The following is a 26,382-nucleotide window of genomic DNA, read 5'->3' on the forward strand; positions in this document are numbered from 1 at the left end:
CCACCTCAGCCTCCCAAAGTGCCGGGACCCAGGCTGGTCTCGAACTCCTGGGCTCAGGCAGACTACCCACCTCAGCCTCCCAAAGTGCTGGGACTACAGGTGTAAGCCACCACGCCTGGCTAGTGTTTTCCATCAGGAGGCAATTATGGCAAAACTACAATATCCTTTCATGTACAGGTGTAGGCATACGTTTTGAGAACTACCTAGGAGTGGAATTGCTAGGCTATGTGATAAGTGTATGTTTAACTTTATTAGAAATGGCAAAACTATTATCCAAAGTGACTGTTTTACATTTGCAGCTGCAATCTATGAGAGTTCCAAATTTTCCACTTTCTCTCCAACACCTGGTATTGTCAGTTTTTAAAAGTTCGAGTCATTCCACTCGATTTATACTAGCATCTCATGGTGGTTGAAATTTGCATTTCCCTGATACAAGCATATTTTAATGTGCTTATTGACCAATTATAACTTCTTTCACAAAGTATTCAAATCCTTTGCCCATTTTTTTATGGAGTTAGTTTATTTCAGTATTACTGAAGTGTTACAGAGCTCTATATATATTCCAGATACAAGGTCGCTCACAGACCTGCATATCTAGAGTTCTGGAGGGATGTAGTGGAGGAAATGAGGAACAATCAACATTTATAGAGATACTGGCTAAAAACTTTCTGAAATTATTGAAAGGTACTAATACTCATTCCAGGAAGCCCATTGCAGACCAAATTTAACATGATATCCACATTTAGCTGTATTGTTTAAAAACTGCAGTATTTACTAAGGGGAAAGAGAAAATCTTAAGTGTAGCCAATAGATTTTTTATGAGACATCGTGTATACAGATGTGGTAGTTGGACTCACAAGCTGACTTCTGAACTGCAATACTGGAATACTGCAAAACTGAAATAATAGCTTCAATGTGTGTTAAGAGACAGTAACTCTCAGCCTAGATTTATTTACCTTTCAAGGAGGAGGGAGATTCAAATAAAGACTTTTGTAGACAAATACAATCTGAGAGAAAAGAAGTTCTCAGTGGCTAACATCAGGCAGAAAAAAATGATCTCAAGTGAAAGTTCTGAAATACAAGAACGAATAATGAGCAAAGACTTGATAAATATGTGTTTAAAATTAAAACATTAACTGTAAAAAATAAAAATAATGTTCAAGTTGTGAAAAAAATTAGGCTGGTGCCACCATAATAGTGATCATTGACAGTAGAATGGATAGTCATATATTTCTATAACAGACTATTATACTACAGTAAAAATAAACTATAGCCTCACACATCAATATGGGTTAATTTCAGATACATAATATTAAGAAAGTAATCAAATTACAAAAGAATACATGCAGTATGATTCCATTTCTGTAAACTTCAAAAACAGACAACACTGCACAGCATGTTTTTAAGGGATAGGCATACATAGGGGCCAACAGCGTGAAGACACAGAAGGGGAAATGGTGAACACAAAATTAAGGACAGTGGTAACCAGCTGTGGGGGTGAGTGCCACCAGGATGGGCACATTCTAGGGGCTTTTGTCAGAGTTGGTTTCTGCTTTCTTTCCTAACATAGGAGGTGATTTAACTGGTGTTTGTCTTGTTCTTCACACTACACATATTTTAAAATAATTTCTTATATGTGTAATTTCTAAATTGAAAAATTTAAACCAAGAAGAAGTAAATGGGAGGCATGGAAGTTTGTTGGGGAAAATAGATGATACAGAAGGGTAAGGAAGGCGGGGCATATAACTGAGAAGGATTAATTGTTCTGCATTGTCTAATCACTGTTGTACTGTTCCCTGATAACGTATATCTCAATCACATTCAGGTCTATTGATGACCCATTCCACTGTTTTAGGTAATTCATTTCATTCAGCAGTAATTATCATAATTTAAGTCAGCTGTTTCTTTTTGGCTATTTCTCTTTTCTTCTACTTGAAGACTTTTCTGTGCCAGATTATCAAAATGCAAAGAATATCCTAATCACATGGAAGTTACATTATTGACATGCTGTTCGCTTCTAAACATTTCTGGTAATACTACGGAAAATTTTTTCTGCTAAGTATTGTTGTAAGTAGAATTCTATTCAGTGTTATCAAGAGGAATTTTATATAGAAGTGAAAGAGAAGACCTAGTTATTTGGCTTTTAATTCTTTTTCTCCAACGAACTGGATGAAGTATATAATTTTATTATGACCATTTTTTATAATCGAGTTAAAAATGAAAATGGAAGTTTTTAAGATGTATATAATTTGAAAAGACATGATATTATAATTTTTAACTACACAACTTATTTTGAAGGAAAATCCATTCAACAAAATTAGTAGGTTATACATCATAAAATTTGATAATCATTGAAATTTTGTCTTAGAGTTGTGTTAATATAGATTGTGTACTAATATACTAAGAAGCATTGTACAAATAAAGTTAGATTTAGTTTGGGGCTAGTAAATGAATATTAAAAAGGAAAGTATAACATATTTTAAATACTGGAATTCAATTTTAATATAAAAATTTGAAACATCCTGTTTCATTGTAAGACATTGATTAATTCATGTTTTCAACTGGCAAACAGAGAAAAAGGAGGGAAGAGAATGTCTGAAACTGGGGTAAGAGTAAAAGGGGAACTGTTAATAGTTCTGCCAGTACAACATGTAAATGCAACAGTCCAGGAAGCACAGTCCCCCTTTCATCATGAAGAAAGAATGGAAGGTGGAGTGCTTTTAGTTCATGTGTGTGCCGATGTGTGCATTGTATTCATGTATGTGTATCAATACATACGCATGGAAGGTGGCGTGCTTTTAGTTCACGTGTGTGCCCACGTGCGCATTGTGTTCATGTATGTGTATCAATACATACGCATGGAAGGTGGAGTGCTTTTAGTTCACGTGTGTGCCCACGTGCGCATCGTATTCATGTATGTGTATCAATACATACGCATGGAAGGTGGCGTGCTTTTAGTTCACGTGTGTGCCCACGTGCGCATTGTGTTCATGTATGTGTATCAATACATACGCATGGAAGGTGGAGTGCTTTTAGTTCACTTGTGTGCCCACGTGCGCATTGTGTTCATGTATGTGTATCAATACATACGCATGGAAGGTGGAGTGCTTTTAGTTCACGTGTGTGCCCACGTGCGCATTGTGTTCATGTATGTGTATCAATACATACGCATGGAAGGTGGCGTGCTTTTAGTTCACGTGTGTGCCCACGTGCGCATTGTGTTCATGTATGTGTATCAATACATATGCATGGAAGGTGGCGTGCTTTTAGTTCACGTGTGTGCCCACGTGCGCATTGTATTCATGTATGTGTATCAATACATACACGTGGTATATTTCATTGGAACTTCTCTTTTGTTTCAAAAATATTTTGGGGACAATTAGAAAAAAGATACAGAATAGAAGAAGGTTATATATATCAGAAGGGGATGAGCAGGATGAGGAAAAGGAAAGTGAAGTTTAGTATATGAAATAGAGCCACAAGTAAGGCTGATATAAGAAAGACTTGTATACCTCTATAAAGTCCAACAGCCTGCTGAGGATGCGTTGCAGATTTGCCTTTCCGTTTTTTAGTAGCTAATGCAAAGGAGAAGCCTCAACATTTTAGTAATGTCCATAAAGCAAATCAGTTGCCTAGGTAAAGTGTAGCTACTTCTAATAGTACTAAAACCAGAAAGAAATCTTTAGGGTTTTCAAAAAGTTAACCATTTTCTAAGTTGCAAAGCTCGTGTCAGGTGGCAGAGTGTAGTCCTATGTCTTGAGAAGTCATGATTGAATTTCAGAGGCAATTTTAATTGAAATGTTATTGTTATGTAATAAACAATATGCCAAAACAGTACTCTGCTGTTACTTTTACTTTTTTCCAACTACAAAGGAAAGTGATTATCAAACTTACAATATATTTCAATTTCAGATGTGAAACAACTACATTATTCTTGAACCTATGGTGATTTTTAAATCATTACACAGATATGTCATTTTCATTAGTTGTATCATTGTTATAAACTGGTAAGTAAGTTTTTAAAAAGTTGGTAAAATTTGGGGATAGGTCTAATTTAATAATGTAAAAAGATTCAAGCAAGCTGTAAAATATATAATTTATAATGGCCGAAATTGAGATTTTAAATTAAAAATATTTCCTTTTTATAAAATGGAACCAAAGTTAATAAAATAAGTAGTTATATATGTCACAGTAAAAATGTGATTTTCCCCCAAATGAAAACTTTGCCTGTTACTTGAAGGGGTATCTAGGTCTCTACCTAGCTTTAAAATTACTAAATGTTTTCCTTTACCAGTTTAAATATGGTCACTGCATAAATAATAGAGATCAAAATCTAAAGTGATTATTTACAGTGTAACATTTGGGGTAATCATAACGGAGAACATTTTTAAAGAAAAAGTATAATACCTTTACTGTTAACAAAAATATAATTGAAAGGAAGGGATTTTTTGGTTAATCCCCATAAAATCTTTACAGTGTATCTATATTCAGCAAATACTGTAAATTATTTTTAATTCAGAAATAAGGGAAATTAAGACTCAACAGTTTTGATTAAATAGAAATTATGAAAAGGGTTCATATTTTAGTGTTATGAAAACTAAAATATTTCACCTCTCGTTGGCATTTTTCCTGGAGTCACTGGAGGTCCATAAGAAGTATTTCTGTGCTTGATATTTAGACAGTGGGACAGAACTGAAAAGAAGGATTATTACACTCTAGCCTAGCACTTTACATACAAATAGGTACTTGCATATTGCATGTTCTTTCAACTCCCATGTGAGTGTTTTTATTAATTGTGTGCCATATATCTATTTGAAATATAGATTAGAGAGATGCAGGCGCTAGGATGATGATGTCTGGTGGACCACCAATTTCACATCACCTTAATCGAATCAGGAATTGACATGATTGAAGCTGGGTTTTTAGTGTGTATGCAGACCAAGCTCTTTCCAGGTTAGCTTTAAGCAGAGTCTTTCAGGATCACAACCTAGTCCGTGGGTTCTTGCCAAGGCTCCCTTTCTTGGTGCGCCTGAATTACAGTTTTTGTCTCCCTGTCCCCATGAGATTGTCAAAAGCTCTGCCTAGCTTCTGAGCCTCTCACTTGCCTTTTCCAGAATTGGCAGATGCTGCTAAATGAATTATTTTTTAGTATTTTCTTTGGTTTTTCTAGTTTTCAATGGAAGGATTGATCTGAACAACCCAATAAATTATTATTGGTAGCAGAACTCTCTCTCTCTCCCTTCCCCCCTCGCTCTCTCTCTCCCCCCATTCCCCTTCCCCATCCCTCCCTCCCTCCCTCTCTCACTCTCTCTCCCTCCATCTCTGTCTCTTTCTTTCTGTGTATGCATGTACGTATGTATATGCATATATAATTTTAAATCTTATCCTTATTATATACACTGTGAGCATTTTCTCATACCATTGTTGTTTTTGTTGGAGACAGTGTCGCCTAGGCAGAAATGCAGTGGTGCAGTCACAGCTCTCTTGCAGCCTTGACTTTCTGGGCTTAAGTGGTCCTCCTGTCTCAGCCTCCTAAAGTGCTGGGATTATAGGTCTGAGCCACTGTGGCCTGCCACAACATTGTTTTTTGAAACATTAATTTTATTAACTGCATAGTATTCTATCAAGTGGATATACTTTAACTTATTTTACTAGTATTAACATTTAGTTCCTTTTTTTAACTATAAAATTTTATGATGTGGAAAACATTTTTTTCTTTTTTTTGAGACAGGGTCTTGTTCTGTCATCCAGGCTGGAGTGCAGTGGTGTGATCACGACTCACTGCAGCCTCCACCTCCTGGGCTCAAGCAATCCTCCCACCTCAGCCTCCTGAGTAGTTGGGACTACAGGTGTGCACTACCATGCCTGGCTAAATAAGAAAATACCTCAGATTTTCTAAAAAGGTCACCGCTTCCCTGGCCCATAGGAATGATGAATACACACCATTTCTTTTTCTAAAACACTCTAACAGAGGTTTTGGCAGGGAGGGAAGGGTTCAAGTTAGGGTTAGCTGAGACTACAGACATGTGCTGCCATGCCTGGCTAGGGGATGTGTGTGTGTGTGTGTGTGTGTGTGTGTGTGTGTGTGTATATATATATAATATATATAAAAATATATATATAATATAAAAAATATATTATATATAATAATATATAATATATGTATAAAATGTATATTATATATAATATATAACATATAATATATAATATGTATTATATATAACATACATATATATGTGTATATATGTGTATATATGTATATATAACAATATATATTATATATTATATATACACCCTATATATATAATAATATATGTTATAATAAATATGTGTGTATATATTTATTTTTTAGAGACAGGGTCTTGCTGTATTGCCCAGGCTGATCTTGAACTGCTGAGCTCAAGTGATCTCACCTTGGCCTCCCAAAGTACTGAGATTACAAGCATGAGCCACCACTTCCGGCTGGAAGCATTTTTCTATTAAGACATAAGTCTTGCCCCATCTCAAGTTATTTACTTAGAAATAGAATGGCTGTCAAGTGATAGGATTATCTGTAAGGCTGTTGATGTGTAATGCTGGACTGCTTTCTAGAAAGTGCTTTCAATAGCGGTGTGTTGAGGGTGGCTGTCTTGATGCTTCTTTACTACATTGAGAATAATTATTTTAAATATCTTGCTGATTTAAGAAGGAAAAATTGTTTTCCTGTTTTTCGCATTTTTAGAATATAAACTTTTTGTCATATTTGTCATAAATGTTTTTCCATTTTATTGTTTTCTTTTAATTTACAAAATGGAAATTAGTGATAATTGCTTCAGAGGCCAGAAAAAATGAGTTTCAGATGTTTGTGTCATAAAGAAATTCAACATTTCTAATCTAGTCAGGTATTTTGCATCTCCTCCTGTTATACTTCCATAGCTTTTATACGCATAAAGTCTTTTGACAGCAAGATACTAGATCAATATTCATTTAAATTTCTATCTCAAATTTTATGATTCTGATGTTTTCAGTCCTCTGAGCCAGTAGGGGGCCATAAGGTACTGAAATTGGGGGGCAGTCCTAAGTCTTAAGGTGTTTATCCAGATTACCTAGAATACACTTAAAATAAATTTATGTTACCATCAACATTGTAAAAGGCCTCTGGACTCCACAGTGGTGTGAACTATTTATGAGGGACAAGAAGACATCACAGGCATTTGTTATGTTTTTCGTTGATAGAAAACACATCACTGCATTCTGTGGTGGTTCGTTCTTCCACTGGTTGTGGCTGTTTTTATACTGTTTTTATTAATGTGCTCATTTTCCAATATATTCATTTCAAATGAGATGGCAGAAGTTTCTGAGATTGAATCATTGTTAGAAGGCTTAAAAGTAGGTAATTACTTTCAGGAAATTATGACTCATGAGATTTCTTACTTTTGTAAAAATGTTAAATAATCAGTGGCTGTTACCATGAAATACACACACACACACACACACACACACACACACACACACACACTATATATATATGTATTTGTCTTGGAACTTTCAGAATGATCTCGGGGAGGGGATCATCTCAGGCTTGTGGCTTGGAGGCACTTGAGTACTCAGCGTCCCATGGAAGCTCGTACCCTGGGAGAGAAGGGAGCCCTCTGGGGCGCCACATGGTGGAAAGCTGTGGGAATGGAGTGGGGTGCGAGAAAATGAGAAGGAAGTTATTGAGAAAGTTCAGAGAAATTGAATGTATACTTTAATATTAGACATTTACATGCCATTTCGTGACTTTGGGTATTAAGTGAAATTAAAATAGCAGACTAGAAGGCCACTTATCAGTGTATCTCAAACCCAGATTGTTCTGTTTTCTCTTTATTGGAAGAAGAAAAGTTCTTGTTATAGATTAAGCAGTTATAAGAAAATGAGAGACCTGGAGTATCCTTTATCTGAATACTAACAAATATGTTTTCACATGATGCAAACCTGCCTGAGTACTTGATGATCTAAGAAAATGAATAATGAATTGGGACCCATTGTTACATTTGAGGTATTGTATAAATCAGCCTTCAGAGTTTATTATTAACTCCAGAAAATCTTAAGCCTTATCAAATATATTTGGCCTGTAATACGCAGTAGGATCACAGTACTCCTCTAGTTACTTAATATTTACAGTGTTCTGGCTCGGTTCTAACCTTTTGCTTTACTTTTGAAGAAAAATAGGTGTGAATTTCTTTGAACTTATTTCTTAAGAACTTAACAATATATATTTTTAAAGAACACCGGGCGCGGTGGCTCACGCCTGTAATCCCAGCACTTTAGGAGGCCGAGGCGGGCGGATCACGAGGTCAGGAGATCGAGACCATCCTGGCTAACACAGTGAAACCCCGTCTCTACTGAAAATACAAAAAATTAGCCGGGCGTAGTGGTGGGCGCCTGTAGTCCCAGCTACTCGGGAGGCTGAGGCAGGAGAATGGCGTGAATCCGGGAGGCGGAGCTTGCAGTGAGCCGAGATAGCGCCACTGCAGTCCGGCCTGGATGAAAGAGCGAGACTCCGTCTCAAAAAAAAAAAAGAATAGAAGAGTGAGCAGGAAAACATAAATTCATCAAGTTTAGACATTACTTTATGAGCTTGTATTTCTTGACACAACCATTATAAATAATGAACACGTTAGCCCTTAGATGACACTTTTAATATATACTAGATCAGTTATTCTTTATTCTAATTTGCCTAAACTCAAAACTTTCCATCCAGAAAACAAAGTTATTGACTCCTTTGTTACATTCTCAAGGTGCATCAGTATAGGAGGAAGCACTTAGTTTTGCGTTGTCATTCGTGTGTGCTAGTTGCGACTCATCCTTCAGCCATACTCTCTCCTGACCTTCATCTGTGAAAGGGCTCCCTCATTCCAACCTGCTCTTCATGGCATACATCTTTTTTAGTCCCTCAAAGACCAAAGATAGAGAACGAAATGACCAGAATGTATTGTTTTCACTGACTTCATTTCACTTTAAAATAAGAAAGTTGAGCCCAACATGCTAGGACTAACAACAAAGCAGACCTCCTCTTGTGTTGTGTGTTAATCCATGCTCTATGGTTGTTTCTTAGTGGCTAAGAAAACCCATTGTGTGGTGAAAGTCTGTGGATAAAAATATATCAAGGAATAATAAAATGCAGTGCCATTAAAAAAAAAAAACACTTAGCAAACTGGTAAGAAATGTCCTCAATAAAAGTTATGCACCAAAATCTTACAGCAAGCATCATATTTGCATTTATATTTATCATTTTATATTTATAAGATATGTTTACCAATAAGCATCCTCAAGAGTCATGTTTAATGGTGAACTGTTATAAGAATCCCCTACAAAATCTAAAACAAGATAAGGATACCCACTGTTACTACGTATGGTGTGCACTTTACTAGAAGTCCTTTAGCTTGATAAGAAACAAGTCCAATAGAATTTACAGACAAACCTGAAACTAATAAGAGAGGTAAGCAGATTGCCCAATAAATACTAGCAACCACCAACCAGGAAATACTATATAAAATAAAATTCCATTTTAAAAAAAAACAGTAAATGTAAAATATCTAGGAAAAACCCAAAAGATATGTACAAATCTTATGGATACAAATTATAAAATGATATTAAAGACATAGAAAAATATATAAATAAATGAGCATATGTACCAATTTCATCAGTGGTTATTCTTAACTTGGTTATGGAGATTTAACTATTTTTGTGGATTTTGGCAAACTGACTTTAAAATTACTGTGGATGAATATGGGACCAAGAAGAGCCACAATGAGTCTGAAAAAGGAGGAGAGGAACTCCCTAAGGCTGGCAAGCTTACATGGGAGCAGGAAACTTGTATGTTCTGGAGGAATGGTAAATGGTAGCTACTTTTTTAAAAGTCAAAATCGTCTAGCTAATAGATGCAGATGAAATTCCAAGGGGCATACTGTGGAAAAAAGTCTTCTCCCGTCCCTTGTTCCCTGAGCCCCTCTCTGCAGTTTCTGGAAGGAATCAAGCTCTAGAACTCTTTTGTGCACATCAGTTATACAGTGTTTTGAAAAATAGTAGTGTCTTATACCACGATTTTTAAAAAAAATGTAATATAGAGCTTATGTCATCTTAACACCTATAACATTGCTTCATTTCTTGTGAAAACTGTGTAATAATCCTTGGTACAGTTATCAGTTATTTAACCAGTCCCCTAAGATATATATTTACATTATTTCTAATTGTTTCTTGCTGCCAGCAATACTAAAATGAATTTCCTTCCTTGTATGTGTGTTATTTCACACATGCTGAACAATTGTGTGGTTTTGTCCATATTTAAATCTGATCTATCTATAATTTATAGATACAATCTAAGGTAGGGCTCCCTCTCCTTTCCTAGGTTAGATAACCAGTTGTCCCAATGTCCTGCATTGATTAATCAGTCTTTCTACCAATAATGTGAAATGCCACTTTTATTGTAATGAAAATTCCGATTTGTTCATCTTTTTTCTTTGCATCAGTAGAATTTCAGAATTTACACAAATTTTGTCATTCTATTTCTTCCTGGAAATTTTATTTTTCTTACTGTTGTTGTAAATTATTGAGTTTTGGTCTTCTTTTCAATCACCTGTCTTTTTGGTTTCTGTATATGAATGCTGTTAGTAAATTAGTTTGTACCCAAAGAATTTATTGAACTATATACTTAATTTAAATTACTTAAAAAAGCATATCAGCTGATTTTCTTGGGTTTTCTAGATACATGATTTGCAAACTCCTTATCAACTTTTATAACTAGTTCAGTTATGTTGGTTATTACCTTTGCAGAGTGTTAAGGAAAAGTGACAACCACAGACATCTTTGAATATTCTTGATTAGGTTACGGAAGTATTTACTCATTCTTGTTTTGTTAGGGGCTAGGTATTGAATTTTCCTAAATGCCTTTCAACGTGTTATCAAAATCTTCATGATAGTTTATTTTTGACCTGTTAATGGAGTAAACTATATTTTTAAATGTCTTCATATTAAATCTTCCTTCAATTCCTAGAATTAGTATATTATTTTGACATTGAATATATTAATATTTATATATTTGTATTTAATATTAGATTATATTCAAATATTTTATGTAGGATTTTTATATCACTATTTCTACAGGTCACTGATTTTCTTTGTCTATGCTATTTTGTGGGGTTTTCTTATCATTACATGCTAGATTCCTTGCTTTCCTATGATTGTGCACTGGAAGAGTTTGAGTCTCATTGGAGTTACCTGGTCATTATAAGTTTGATAGAAGTAACTTACGAATATGTCTGTAGCTGATGTTTTTCTGGGGAAGCTCTTCGCAAACTTCTTCTATTTATTTCTTTGGAAATTGGCCTTTTAAAGGTTCTGTTTTATTCTGTGTTCAGGTTTTGGTTATTTATATTTTCTTATAAAATCATAGTGTTTATATTTTTACACAGAACTGAACACAGTAGTTGCTTCTATTTTAATTTCCTTTTTATATATAGCTGTGTCCCTGTAGCATTTTTTTGTATGTTTGTGCTTTGTGTCTTCACTGTTGATTAGATTAGGTAATGATACCTCTTTTATTTTTCCCTAAGAAGGAGTTCTTGGGCCAGGCATGGTAGCTCATGCCTGTAATCCTAGCACTTTGAGAGGCTGAGGTGGGAGGATGACTTGAGGCTGAGAGTTTGAGACCAGCCAGGGCAACATAGTGAGACCCTGTGTCTACAAAAAATTAAAAAGTTAGTCAGGTGTAGTGGTGTGTGGCTGTAATCCCAGCTTCTCAGGAGGCTGAGGTGGGAGGAGCACTTGAGGATGGGAGGTCAAGCCTGCAGCGAGCCATGATTGTGCTACTGTACTGCAGCCTGGGTGGCAGAGTGAGACCCTGTACAAAAAATAAAAAATAAAAAATAAAGGAGTTCCTGGATTCTACACATTTTCTTTTTTAACAGCATTGCTTTAGCTTTTCATTTAGATCTTTTATAATTTTTAAGTAACTTTTTTTTTTGACTAGGTGGTTGTTTATGAGGGTTTTCTGGTTTTGTTATTAATATCTGGTTTAATTTCACCATGATTAACAATGGCGTGTATCACTTTTGGAATCTCTTCAAGTCATCTTTGTGGTGATTTTGTGGTCAGTTCTTATGTATGTCTTCTGGACCTATTAAAGGTGTATTTTTGGTGTCAGGATAAATCAATAGACCTGTCCTAAGGTTTTTTTTGTTTGTTTGTTTTTGTTTCAGAATAAATCAACTAGATAAATAATCAACAAAGAAAAAATCAGGCCGGGTGCGGTGGCTCACGCCTCTAATCCCGGCACTTTGGGAGGCCGAGGCGGGCGGATCACCTGAGGTCATGACTTCAAGACTAGCCTGACCAACATGGTGAAACCCCATCTCTACTAAAAATACAAAAATTAGCCAGGCGTGGTGGCCAGCACCTGTAGTCCCAGCTACTTGGGAGGCTGAGTCAGGAGAATCACTTGAACCCAGGAGGCAGAGGTTGCAGTGAGCCGAGATCATGCCACTGTGCTCCAGCCTGGGCAACAGAGTGAGATTCCATCTCAAAAATAATAATAAATCAATAGCTCTGTCTTATTAGTTAGGTCTTCTATAGCCATACTTAGTTTTTTGTCCAGTTGACTTTTTTGTGAACTGAGAGAATTGAATTAAAATCTCATAATTTTATATTTCTGTCAATATTTCTTTTATTTCCTATAGTTGTTTGCATTATAACTATGCTCTGTCTTTTTTAAGAATGATTTTTGCCTTGTTTTCCACATCCTATACATTTCCATCTTGACCCCTGCTTCATTTAGGTAGCATTTTTATGATATGCTTTTTCCCATTTGTTTTCAGTCTTTCTGAGTCACTGTTTTTAAATTGTTGAGTTTAGCCCATTTGTATTTACTAAAAAGACAAACATGTCTGGTTTTGGTCTTCTCATACGTACTACACCTTCTGTTTTTATCACTTTGTTTTATCACTACGTAACACATTTTCTTTGAGTTTCTTCAGATAGCTTAGAAATGTTTTATTTTTTATTTTTTTATTTTTATTTTTTATTATTATTATACTTTAAGTTTTAGGGTACATGTGCACAATGTGCAGGTTAGTTTCATATGTATACATGTGCCATGCTGGTGTGCTGCACCCATTAACTCATCATTTAGCATTAGGTATATCTCCTAATGCTATGCCTCCCCACTCCCCCGACCCCACAACAGTCCCCAGAGTGTGATGTTCCCCTTCCTCTGTTCAATTCCCATCTATGTTCAATTCCCATCTATGAGTGAGAACATGCAGTGTTTGGTTTTTTATCCTTGCGATAGTTTACTGAGAATGATGATTTCCAATTTCATCCATGTCCCTACAAAGGACATGTACTCATCATTTTTTATGGCTGCATAGTATTCCATGGTGTATATGTGCCACATTTTCTTAATCCAGTCTGTCACTCATGGACATTTGGGTTGGTTCCAAGTCTTTGCTATTGCGAATAGTGCCTCAGTAAACATACGTGTGCATGTGTCTTTATAGCAGCATGATTTATAGTCCTTTGGGTATATACCCACTACTGGGATGGCTGGGTCAAATGGTATTTCTTGTTCTAGATCCCTGGGGAATCGCCACACTGTCTTCCACAATAGTTGAACTAGTTTACAGTCCCACCAACAGTATAAAGTGTTCCTGTTTCTCCACATCCTCTCCAGCACCTGTTGTTTCCTGACTTTTTAATGATTGCCATTCTAACTGGTGTGAGATGGTATCTCATTGTGGTTTTGATTGGCATTTCTCTGATGGCAAGGGATGTGAAGGACCTCTTCAAGGAGAACTACAAACCACTGCTCAATGAAATAAAAGAGGATACAAACAAATGGAAGAACATTCCATGCTCATGGGTAGGAAGAATCAATATCGTGAAAATGGCCATACTGCCCAAGGTAATTTATAGATTCAATGCCATCCCCATCAAGCTACCAATGACTTTCTTCACAGAATTGGAAAAAACTACTTTAAAGTTCATGTGGAACCAAAAAAGAGCCTGCATCGCCAAGTCAATCCTAAGCCAAAAGAACAAAGCCAGAGGCATCACGCTACCTGACTTCAAACTATACCACAAGGCTACAGTAACCAAAACAGCATGGTACTGGTACCAAAACAGAGATATAGATCAATGGAACAGTACAGAGCCCTCAGAAATAACGCCGCATATCTACAACTATCTGATCTTTGACAAACCTGAGAAAAACAAGCAATGGGGAAAGGATTCCTTATTTAATAAATGGTGCTGGGAAAACTGGCTAGCCATATGTAGAAAGCTGAAACTGGATCCCTTCCTTACACCTTATACAAAAATTAATTCAAGATGGATTAAAGACTTAAACGTTAGACCTAAAACCATAAAAACCCTAGAAGAAAACCTAGGCATTACCATTCAGGACATAGGCATGGGCAAGGACTTCATGTCTAAAACACCAAAAGCAATGGCAACAAAAGCCAAAATTGACAAATGGGATCTAATTAAACTAAAGAGCTTCTGCACAGCAAAAGAAACTACCATCAGAATGAACAGGCAACCTACAAAATGGGAGAAAATTTTCACAACCTACTCATCTGACAAAGGGCTAATATCCAGAATCTACAGTGAACTCAAACAAATTTACAAGAAAAAAACAAATAACCCCAACAAAAAGTGGGCGAAGGACATGAACAGACACTTCTCAAAAGAAGACATTTATGCAGCCAAAAGACGCATGAAAAAATGTTTTTTGTTTTAAGGGTGATGTTTATATATTCGGATAGTGCACTCAGTCCCTGAGATAGTTGTTCATGAATCTGCACTGTGGGCATCGAGGACATTACATTAGCACATTTTCCCCTTCAACATTGCTTGTTCTGTCAATGCAGTTAACAGAAGGACTAAGACAGAAAGAGAGGTGGGAATTATGATCAGAGAACAGAACGTTAGCCCTGACATTGGCAACGTCTGTAACAATGAGGTGGAGAAGGAAGAAGGTGGGAGCTAGTCCAAACACGCTAGTTTTGTCACCCTTATTTCCTTGAGGACTTATGAGGCATTACTCCCCTGATTTCTAGCATGGAATGTTTCTCTGGAGAAGTCTGAGGCCAGTCTGATTTAGCTCACACTATGTTTTTTATCTGGATATCCAAAGATCTCTTTGAAGTTTAGTAGTTAACTGGAGATACAGGTAGATACATTGACATTGATGTGTGTGTGTGTGTATATATATATGTATATGTATATATATATATAGAGAGAGAGAGAGAGAGATCAGTGTTGAGGTTTGTTTGGAGGAGAGTGGAAAATGGCACAAATCCAACTTTATAACATTTATTTCTTTATTAAACAAAAAAGATACAAAGCAAATATGCCGAATATTAACATGAGTTGAATATAGTTGGTGAATACAAGGGAATCTGCAATGTTATTCTCAGTGATCCAGGGTGTGTTGGATATATTTCACTTTTTTGTTTTAAAAAAATACTTTGTAACGGTAAATCAGGGAATGTTTGCGTGCTTCAGTAACTCAAAGTATATTTCACTGAAAATCACGTTTTTGCCTGACTGATCACAACATGCGTCCATGCTTTCCTTATATGTTGACAAGCACTCATGTAATTTCTAAATGTTCTCTGGTGTCATTTCCTAAGTTTTAGGTAAAAGTATTACAAAATATGTTTGTAATTCTAAGGTCCTATGGTTGGAGATTATAAAATTCTAAATGTAGAATCTGTAGAGTAGAAGTTAGTGGTAATTGCTCCCTCCGGAGGCTAAAACTAAAGGGGATGTTTGACTACAGTCTCTTAAGTGATTTATATTTGCTGATTTGGGACTATTTTGAACATATCTTGGTCTAATCATTACAGAAGAGAATTTGAGTTTAAAATAGCATGATGATTGGAAGAGTTGCGTATTGAAGACTTTTCCTTTCTTTTCTGTTTATTGTGTTCGTTCTTTATCTTGTTCTTTATCTCAACAGGACTCTCATAAATACAAGTCATAATGAAAGAAATTACCTCCATTTTCTTATTTTCATTCATTTTTAGTTTTCAGTACTGAAAGATTTTTAAATTTGTTTTTCCTCTGTGTTCAGGTATATGTCTCGAGTCCACGGTATGCACCCTAAAGAGACCACCCGTCAGCTGAGCTTAGCTGTGAAAGATGGTCTTATTGTCGAAACTCTAACAGTGGGCTGCAAAGGTTCAAAAGCTGGTATTGAACAAGAAGGATATTGGTTGCCAGGAGATGAGATTGTAAGTACATTTTATTTGATAAACATAGAGATGTGAACTTTTAGCTTTTAAACATTATTTAGATACAACCTATAGAAAATCATTTTCAGAAGTTTAATATTTCATTTTAACATTTGTATCAACATTAAGGCTGGCTCTACATTGGTAGTATGGATACTTTCCTTACTAATTATTTAGGAGATGACTCACTTTTACAAAGATCCTGCTTCTCTATATATTACCTTGAATCTAAAAAAGAAAGCAAACCAAAGCTCTTTTGATGTACCCACACTTCATGGCATTCCTAAGTGTTTTCGTCGATAAATATTAGCAAAAAATGTTTCCATGCCAGATAATGTTGATGCCATCTAGACAGATAGAAGGGGATGAACCGTCTTCCTAGGGAAACAGTCTCAGTTCACGTAGGATGGTATCACAGGCCAAAGGCAGGCTTCAGTAGGAATTTTGTGGCAGAGTACAAAGGTTCCAAACGTTAAGTTCTCCTGGCCAGTGCCTACGTTGACTAATGACAATTGCAAGTTTTGTGTACTGGAACAGAAATCAAATAGGAAAGACAGAACATTAATTCTCTTTACGTTTTTACCTAGTTCTCACTTTGACTCCTCTTTTAAATGTTGATATTTTAATCTTCTTCTCTTTCCTTTCATTATGTACCTTTAAACTCAGAGGCACATATCGAAGTACATTTTTTTCTTACGTAAAGATTGATTTCATATGTAATATTTCTATCTTCCTACCTTATTTTGTTTTGCTGTTTCTAATACCTTGATTTAAAATGTGTTAATTTTTACAAGGGAACATCATTTAAGATGATAGGTTTCAAATGTAACAGATGTGGCCAGGTGTGGTGGCTCATGCCTGTAGTCCTAGCACTTTGGAACGCTAAAGCAGGAGGATCACTTGAGCCCAGGAGTTCAACACTAGCCTGGGCAACATAGCCCCCATCTCTACAAAAAAAAATAAAATACACAACCCCATCTCTACAAAAAAAATAAAAAATTAGCTGGGTGTGGTGGCACATGCCTGCAGTACCAGATACCCAGGAGGCTGAGGTAGGAGGATCACTTGAGCCCAGGAGTTTAGGGCTGCAATGAGCTATGGTCATGCCGCTGCTGTACTGTAGCCTGGGCGACAGAGCAAGACCCTGTCTCTTAAAAAGAAAAAAAAAATGTATCTAAAGATATAGATAGACATATCCCTTTCAAAAATCTATCTCTTTCTATAGATTTAGTTTGTGAAAGGGATAGATTTATTAATTGCATACTTTGAGAGTGTTTTATCATAAATTCTCTAAAATCTAAAATTATAAAAATGACATAGAATCTTATCATTGGTTCTTTGTGGAAATATTTTCCCAAAAGTTTGAGTTTATTTTCTTTTCTGGCTCTACAGCAGATGAGCCAGCAAACATACTAACCTGTGAAGCCTGAGAGCAGTAAACTAACTAGCAAGTGCCTGTGAGGAGGTGGTTTATAGCAACAGCTGTGATAAGGTATAAACTTAGAAAAGCTGTTCACTTTTTTAACTTTGTTTTTGTCAATTTAATCTGCACCTTCAAAGCTTCAGGAAAGAACATTCACATTTTCCAGCAACAGAAAACATGGAAGAAAAAATCTTTACGTTCACTGGTGTAATTTCATTTGTGCACTGGAAGTATTCTTGAAAAGTTAAGTGGAAATCTTTATATAAGAAGAATTTTTCTATTGAGTTGCCTTACAGAAAAGTAAAGCTTTGCTGCCAGTGAAGAAACTTAGGGTGCCAAGACATAATAAAAGTAATGTCAAGTGGTATCAATCTATTGCCTCAGGTATTTAAAGGAGGGCCATTAATTGTTGATACCTTATTATATACTCAGAATAATCCAGATAATGTAAAATTTCTAATCTTAAAACACTTAGGAATTTATAGATAGTATAGAAGACTATAGTGATAATATCCAAGATTTGTATAGTAATTAACTAACAGTAAGTGCAACTTAATCTATAGGATTGTGGTTTGTGGATCATGTGTACGTTTTTTCATAAAAGCAATTTTATTTCTCTTTACTGTTTAGATTGGTACTTTCCTATATGCTTTCTTCCTCCGCAAGTTGAAGTTTTTTTGTTTAGTTTAATTCAATAAGTCGTTAATGAGCACATTATATTTTTACCACTATATTAGGTCCTAGTTCTAATTTTTATTTTTATATGTTGTTCTGGCATATATTTATAGAATCATCCTTTTTTCTTCTGTCTAGATGAAATATTATATGTAAACCAAACATATAGTATACAGGTTTAATTCTGATTGGTTCTTTCTTGCAAACATTTTTATTCTAAAATGGCTGTATAATATAAGCACAACTGAATATATCAAAATTGTGCCTGGTGTATAAAATATGTAAATATTTAAAATTCAGAGGTAATGTAGTTTATTAGAAAGAAGTAAGATCTCATATGTCACAAATAAACAGGGGTTTCAGATCCAATTCAAGCCTTTATTTAGTTATGCAACCTTGAGGAAATTTCTTAGCCTCTGATCCTCAGCCCTCAGCTGTCGTATGGGCATATTAATATCTATTTCATTTGATTGTTTGAAAGATTAAATGAGATTATCTACATAAAGTGTCTAACCAGGTACTCAAAGCAAGTTTTTGACCAATGAATAAATATGCTTACAACCAAAAACGCCTGTATATAATATAGTAAAAGCACATTAGTTTCTTACTAATTATACAAGCAAAAATTCTAATCAGGGTCTTTTTACTTTTCAACCTGTATTCTCAAACACAAGACTTGTAAAGAGGTTTTCCATTAGAACACTGGATCTTTATTTAAAGTGTAACTCTAAAATAATGAGACAAATTATATGTGTATTTTGTTACCTTGGCTGGGGTCCCACCTGGCTACTCAGCGACTGTCCATGTGCCACAATTTTCATGCCCTGATAACACTCTAGGAGGAGGACATATAATTGTTTCCCACTAGGCACAGCACATGCATCTCGTACTGACCAGCTTTGTGTACTTTTTTTAATGTATGGCCAGTGCGTGGAGGCCGTTGCTTATGGGGGTGCCAGATGTGAACTGTACAATTTAGGAAGCCCCATCCACATCACAGACATTGTATATTTGCCTATTTATTCAAAAATCACCAGTGCATTTATTCTAATAAATGAACATACAACAACAAGAGTGTCTTATGGAAGGGCCACCTTTTCTAGTTTGCACATGGTGTTCTGTGGGCTAATGATTGTCCTGCATACCAGCATTTGAGTCTGGGGCCCATGCTTTATAGTTTTACCACCTTGTATATAGGATGAATCACTTTGATGTCTCTAAAAACTTGACTTTTTAAACTGAAAGATGTATGTTGTAATTTATCCATCAAGAAAGGAACATGACAAGTAGATGTATATGGCCTTAGGAAGGGAAGGTATAGGATGTTTTTGGTTATCTATTTTTAAACGTTTAAGTCAAAGTTACAAATATTCTTTACTTAGGCAGTTCTGTTATTTTTAAAATGGGTGGTAAAGCTCTTTTTTTTCCTTCTGTTATCTCTAAAAATTGCTGTAAACTCAGGTGGGGAAAAGGTGTATTTATCTTGATAAGTCCCACAAGTTATATCTCCTGAGATACTTTGTATCAGCAAAGAGTCTGGACTCTTGTCTTCAATTCCACAATTCTGTTGATAAAGAGAAAGTAGACAAAAGTGCAGTTTTCTCTATGCTGCCTATTACTGATGGAATTTAAAAGTCAGAGTTTGTTGGTGTTACATTTTTATTTCACCTCTGCTACTTTTTTTCAATGCTTATTTTTAAAAATTTGAAGCAATTGAGAAATATGCATATATTGAACAAGATTACTTTTATGAAATCTAGCAATCATGTAACAAAAGCCTAACTATATAATATGTCAGGATATAGTTATAAATAATCCAAGTGGAAGCCTATATATTTTAAGGCCAAGATAGTGACCTCATGGTGCTGAGATTCCTTCTTTTAGACTGCAGTTATTTTAGGCATTTTGGGATGCTGATCTCAGCCACCATTTGCAGCCCTAATGATCACATAAGTGATCATTCATTTGGAGAAACTGTGGTAAAATTAGGTAATAGATAAGCATCTTTGTGGTAATGTTTTAAATATGAACATATGAAATGGTAGAATGAAAAAAGTAATTATTTAAAGTAAGGCCACTCCCAATTTTAAATGGTTTGCTCAAATATTAGTCAAGCAAACAGAAGTATACGTACTGAGGAGCCAGGTGTGATGGCACACACCTGTAGTCACAGCTACTTGGGAGGCTGTGGCAGGAGGATTGCTTGAACCCAGGAGTTTGAGTCTAGCCTGGGCAGCGTAGCAAGACTTGTCTCTTAAGAAAGTAAATGCATAAAAAATTGTGTGTGCCAACTAGTTTCTACACTCTATGGTCATCTCACACTTCCAGATTGGTCTGTCATTACCATTTACTCATAGGGTCCACATAATTCATTTAAAGGTATTTTCATAAGCTTTTAAAATTATATTGGAAAAAGACCGCAAGACCAGGCCACTGAGTGAAATTTTGTGATATCTGGTCATTCAATGTTTTGTTATTTCAAGACTTTTTTCTTTTGATTTTTTAAAAGAAATGCTCTATGTCCTTGTAGGCTCATATGTTGCTTCATCTGCTTGCTCTAGAGCAAGACACGTGGATGGCTGCACTAAACCCTTATTTCTTCACAGTATTTCACCACCTTTATTCTTAAAATGTGAGAAGTGTATTTCTTGGACAGAATTTTACCATTTGCTGGGCTAAGTTACATTTGGTATTTAGTAGCTCTCTGTGATAAATATAAGTTAATACCTTACGAGTTATACTCTTAAGCAATAAGATACTCACTAAAGATGAGAAGGTCTTAACAAAGGCTTTAATGTAATACACTAAGGCAGGTCACCTTAAATGATGGATCATTTGCAGATAAAGCATATCAAATAATGTCGTTTGCAATTGAGGCGGTTAGTGTTAATTTGGTGACTTCCAACTTTATTGACAGCCCTCGGCACAAAGCTAGAATATTATTTGACAGATACTTTTAATCTCACATTTAATAATTTAGTCAAGAGTGTTGAGGATGACTTAAAATATTAAAAAGTGATCTTTGCTGTAAAACTACTTCTCCCTTTACTTACCTACCAGGTTTGGTCTCACAGCCTCATTTCCTTGTCACAGTTAATGCCTGGACAAAAATAATGTATGAGTTTAAAATATTAAAAAGTGATGTTTGCTGTAAAACTACTTCTCCCTTTACTTACCTACCAGGTTTGGTCTCACAGCCTCATTTCCTTGTCACAGTTAATGCCAGGACAAAAATAATGTATGAGTTTAGGAACCACGTTGATACTTTTGGTTAAAGTCCTTCTACCGGTATGTTTTGCTGCTTGTGACTCAAGAGCAACTGCACGCATGATCTTATACTACTTTTAAATAGGCCTAGGGGGCATCTTTGTTTGGTTGGTTTTTTTTTTGAGACAGGGTCTCCCTTTGTCACCCAGGCTGGAGTACAGTGGCGAAATCATGGTTCACTACAGCCTTGACCTCCTGGCCTCAAGCAATCCTCCTGCCTCAGCCTCCGAAGTAGCTGGGACTACAGGCATGCACTACCACACCCAGCTAATTTTCTCATTTTTTGTAGAGACAGGGTCTTGCTATGTTGCCTAGGATGGTCTTGAACTCCTGGCTTCAAGTGATCCTCCTGCCTCAGTGACCCAAAGTGCTGGAATTGCAGGCATGAGCCACCATGCCTATATCTTTTTAAATGAAAAGGTAGAATTCTGTGTCTTTTGCTTTTTCTCATTTAAGGCTTTTGACACATATTAAAACAGCATAATTAATGAAAATATATATTTTCTGGCTTCTTAAAGAGATTAACCTATTGGGGATAAACAAGCTTAAATCTTAATTTACAGAGGGGCAAGATAGACACTTCTTTTCTGTCATCATCTGTTCCTCCCACCTCAAAATGCCCAGTCTAAAAAAAGTTTTGGGTTATATTTCTCTTGAAATTTAGCTTAGCTCACATCTTTTAGATAGGAGATAGGAATGGAATTGATGGCTTTATTCTTCAGAACTACCACCGTAGGCAGCCATGGCAAGCAGGGGCGCCCTTGCGTTGTTCTTGAGGAAAATATTAAGTGAGGCTAAATTCAAACTGAGCCTGACTCCCCAACCCCCACAACCCTTTTATGTATATATGGCATATTACAGTGAGAATTTCTTTTTAAAGTTTTAGGTCTTTGTCTTTTTCTTGATAAAATTATAGTTATAATAGTTGTCATAAATTAATCAATCATATGTTTTAAGTGCCCTTAATGCAAAATTTGATGCCCCTTGGATACTGTTGATTTATTTAATATGAAATATACCTTTTGTTAATTTTTAATTTTTATGGATAGGTGTATATGTTTATGGGGTGTGAGATACAACTTACTCTATTTATGTTACTTACCGCAGAACCACATATTTCTTCCAAATGTCCATGCCCTATCTTAGTTACAAAAACACAATCATTTGCCAAGTGAATTATCGGTGATTATTAGAAATCATTTATACTGTGGTTCTGTGTGCATTTAAACTATAATATACTTAGAAATTATTCTTGCTTTGGTAAAATACTTTCCTTCTTATTCAAGAGGATTTTTTGGGTCATGCTGTCTTGTTATACTCTTTTAAGTTTATTATGATTGTGTGTGTATATGTTTGTTTTTTCTTTTTCCTTCTGTCTGAATTCTGTTGCACTGAGCAATGTTGTAATATTTTTATTTTAAATATAAGTAATATTTAAAATTACTGGAAATATGTAACCATCAGATTATTATCTCCTAATGATTAACAGAATTTGCTAATTAAGCTAAACCTAGAATTGTAGACAATTATTTTTACATTGCATCTACATTAAAATGCTATCTCAAACACACATACTTGGTTGTGTAATATTTATCTACTCATTAAGTAGAAAGAGTAAATTAAAAATTGCTTTTGGATTATTGATGAGGGTGGATTATACTTTAGAACACTTGATTCAAACAGTTCTTCCACATATCTCCCTTTTGACTTGACTGAGCAACTCTCTTTCTGTGCTTCGGTTTGGTCTCTAAATCAGAGTTAATATTTCTTGCTTTATCTAGCATATAGAAGCATTGTGGGCTGGGTGCAGTAGCTCACACCTGTAATCCTAGCACTTTGGGCAGATTGCCCAAGCTCAGGAGTTTGAGATCAGCCTGGGTAACATGGCGAAATCCTGTCTCTACTAAAAACACAAAAAATTAGCTGGGTATGGTGGCGCACGCCTGTAATTCCAGCTACTCGGGAAGCTGAGGCGCAAGAATTGCTGGAACCTGGGAGGCGGAGTTGCAGTGAGCCGAGATTTCGCCGTTGCACTCCAGCCTGGCGAGATTCTGTCTCAAAAAAAAAAAAAAAATTGTTGTGAAATACAGATGTGATAATGAATTTTAAAATGCCTAGCAAAGAAATGTGCACACATATATAATTATAAGCATGTTCTATCATTTTGTGACTTGGTCAGTTCCTGTTCTGTGCACTGAGTAGATAATAATAAGAACACTTCCTGGGTGCTTACATTGTGCCAGGCACTCCCGTAAGGACTGTCTGCGTATTGACTCATGTGATTCATAGAAAAACCGTGTAGACTGGGTACTATCATTTTGTTCATTATATAGGTAGAAAATGACACATAGAGAAGCTAAGCATTCTGCCTGAGATTATACAGCTGCGAATGCCAGGGCCACGATTTGAATCAGTCGAGCTCCAGAGTCTTAACCAAATGCTATGTGAATGACAGAGACTTAGATCAATAGGCTGCTGCTAGAGGTGGATTTTTCTACTAGATTCTGAGGACAGCCTGTATAAATTTCATGTTATGGTGAGGTATTGAGTTGACCACACTCACATTCATCATTTCCGATTTTTAGAGAATCCAGTGTGAACCAGTTTTAAATTAATAAGACATACATTCATGTCTTATGCAAGTTTATAATGGCACTGAATTTATTTATTAGCAAAATATTTTTCTAATATCATTATAGTTTTCACGGTACATTGGGGGGAGATTTTCTCTATGTCCATTTGTAGCTTTTGTGTTTGTTAGTTGAAACGTTTCCTCTACAACTAGTAATGACTCTTATGTTTGCATGCTTCTGTCTTTTCGTTATTGATTAGCACATTGATAGATTACCAGTTAATATCATCTGTAAAATAGTATAAGTCATATAGGAAATAATAAACAGTTTGGCCCTGTGTGAAATCCCTTTAGCCCTGTGTATTGCCTGACATTTAGCAAAGTTAAGTAGCGAGACCAAGATTATTTTGTTTTTATTTTGAAAGGCCTACAGTATGCAGCCTTTCTCCAGGACAGCAGCCCCAAACAAGGTGAACTAATTTTGCACTATGTTATTTTACTATAATTCTGCTTTATTTTTTGTATTGTAGTTTCTCTTTTACCTTAGGCTAGCTTAGTTAACTCTTGCTAGATTTGTTTGTTAAAACCATACTATCTTTACATGGCTTCTAATTTTGAATTTCATGCTAGTAGGTTTGCTATTTAAAAGCTTTCATGTTTTGAATTGGCATTTCACATATGCTGTTACTCAGGCTATCTCTAGAGTAGCTGATGACATCTGGGGGAACCAGTGAAAATGCAAACTTAGGTTCTTTGACATACATGTTTGAGTGCTAGTCAAAAGCATTATGTAAAGGATTTCTATTTACCAAAAGACAAATTGTAGGCAACCTGTCCTATAATCAACATGCCTGTATGATTCATCCCTCAGGAAAATGTTTCCTGGATTCAGAGTCTAGTAACTTTGAACTTGACTTTTGCATGTTTTGCATATTCTGAACAGCTATTGCCATGATTAAAACAATCAACAGCACTGCTTCCCCAGCCCATACTTTCTGTCTGAGAATAGAGTTGGTTATATGCCATCATATAAATGTGTCCAGATGTTTCTCTTTTACTTCATTTGAGTTATACTTTCATTTCTGTAATTGGTTATGAAAAACTAGGTGAAGAATTAAACACCCTATCAAAGATCCATTTTTATCTTCATTTCATGGGTGGATGGGGAAAGGGTAGGGATGCAAAGAGGTAAAGGTAATGTGGAGACGCCAGAGGTATGCACAGGAATTATACTCTTGCTTCCTTTTGTTAATTAACCTAGTAACTACTATAATATTTTGCCCAGCACATGAAGATGAATTAATGTAAAAAATTCAAGTGATGAATGATGGCAATTTCTTTTTAATATTGAGTCAAATATAAGCCACCAGAATCCCTTAAGATGTTTTTAAAACAGCTATGAGTATGAAGAAAATATCCTGAAATATTTTGTCTTAACTTTGGAAAGAGTACTGTTAATTAAAAGTAGAATAAGATATCTTATTTCCACCAAAACCTAATTTGTCAATGATTTTTAATATAATAATTGATAAACTGAAATAGCTAAAATGCAGCTTACATATGAGCCCATCTCAGATGGATACACCAAGGATGACTGTTTTAGTACAGCCAAGCACCACACACATATATTGTTGTCTGTGTGATGCCAGTGTGCCCAACTTTGTGGAGTACATCATTTTGTGCCATGTGCAACCAGGGTTTTATGTAAAAATCAGTATTTTAAGATTCCAGCCCAACTGAAATTACCGTACCAAAAGAAGTTTGCAGAGTGTATACATCTGTAGCAAATAACTAAAAATGTTCATTGTCTTTTTATTACTTTGGTCAACACAGACTGCCAATTTCTTAATAAAAAGCAAACCAGAAAGTTTACATTTTTGCAGGATTTACTGCCGCACTCTAGCCATGACTCTGGATGTGGGTTGGAAGACATGAATTTTTGAACATTCATGTACCTCTTCTCTTTTGAAGGACTGGGTAGTCCTTCATATCTGGCAGTCAGATATGGTCAAGCAGTAACACGTTTGAACCTAGTTTCCAAAGAAGTTGCTGCTTATGGAGTGAGTGCTACATGAAAGCCCATTTATTGGGGGAGTACTGACATCAGAGAAAACAGTAAAGCTGTTCCACCTTGGAAACCGTATAGATAACAATTTATAGAAATAAAATTGATGGTGGAACCCAAATTT

The 26,382-nt window shown here is 35.6% G+C and overlaps 1 protein-coding gene across 24 annotated transcripts in view; it reads left to right on the forward strand.

Moving 5' to 3' along the window:
• The window catches only part of ZMYND11 (zinc finger MYND-type containing 11), a 124,581-nt gene that overhangs the window by 64,256 nt on the left and 33,943 nt on the right, over nt 1–26,382 (forward strand). For 23 of the 24 annotated variants that reach the window (XM_055092343.2, XM_057298797.2, XM_008953079.5 and 20 more), the window contains one exon: nt 16,097–16,256. In XM_055092343.2, the coding sequence (XP_054948318.1) occupies nt 16,097–16,256 (160 nt within the window). Of the gene's footprint in view, nt 1–16,096; nt 16,257–17,498; nt 24,664–26,382 lie in introns of those variants that run through there. The other variant, XM_055092347.2, reaches the window with a different exon arrangement.

Source organism: Pan paniscus, chromosome 8, assembly GCF_029289425.2.
Source record: "Pan paniscus chromosome 8, NHGRI_mPanPan1-v2.0_pri, whole genome shotgun sequence".
NCBI classification, from domain to species: domain Eukaryota; kingdom Metazoa; phylum Chordata; class Mammalia; order Primates; family Hominidae; genus Pan; species Pan paniscus.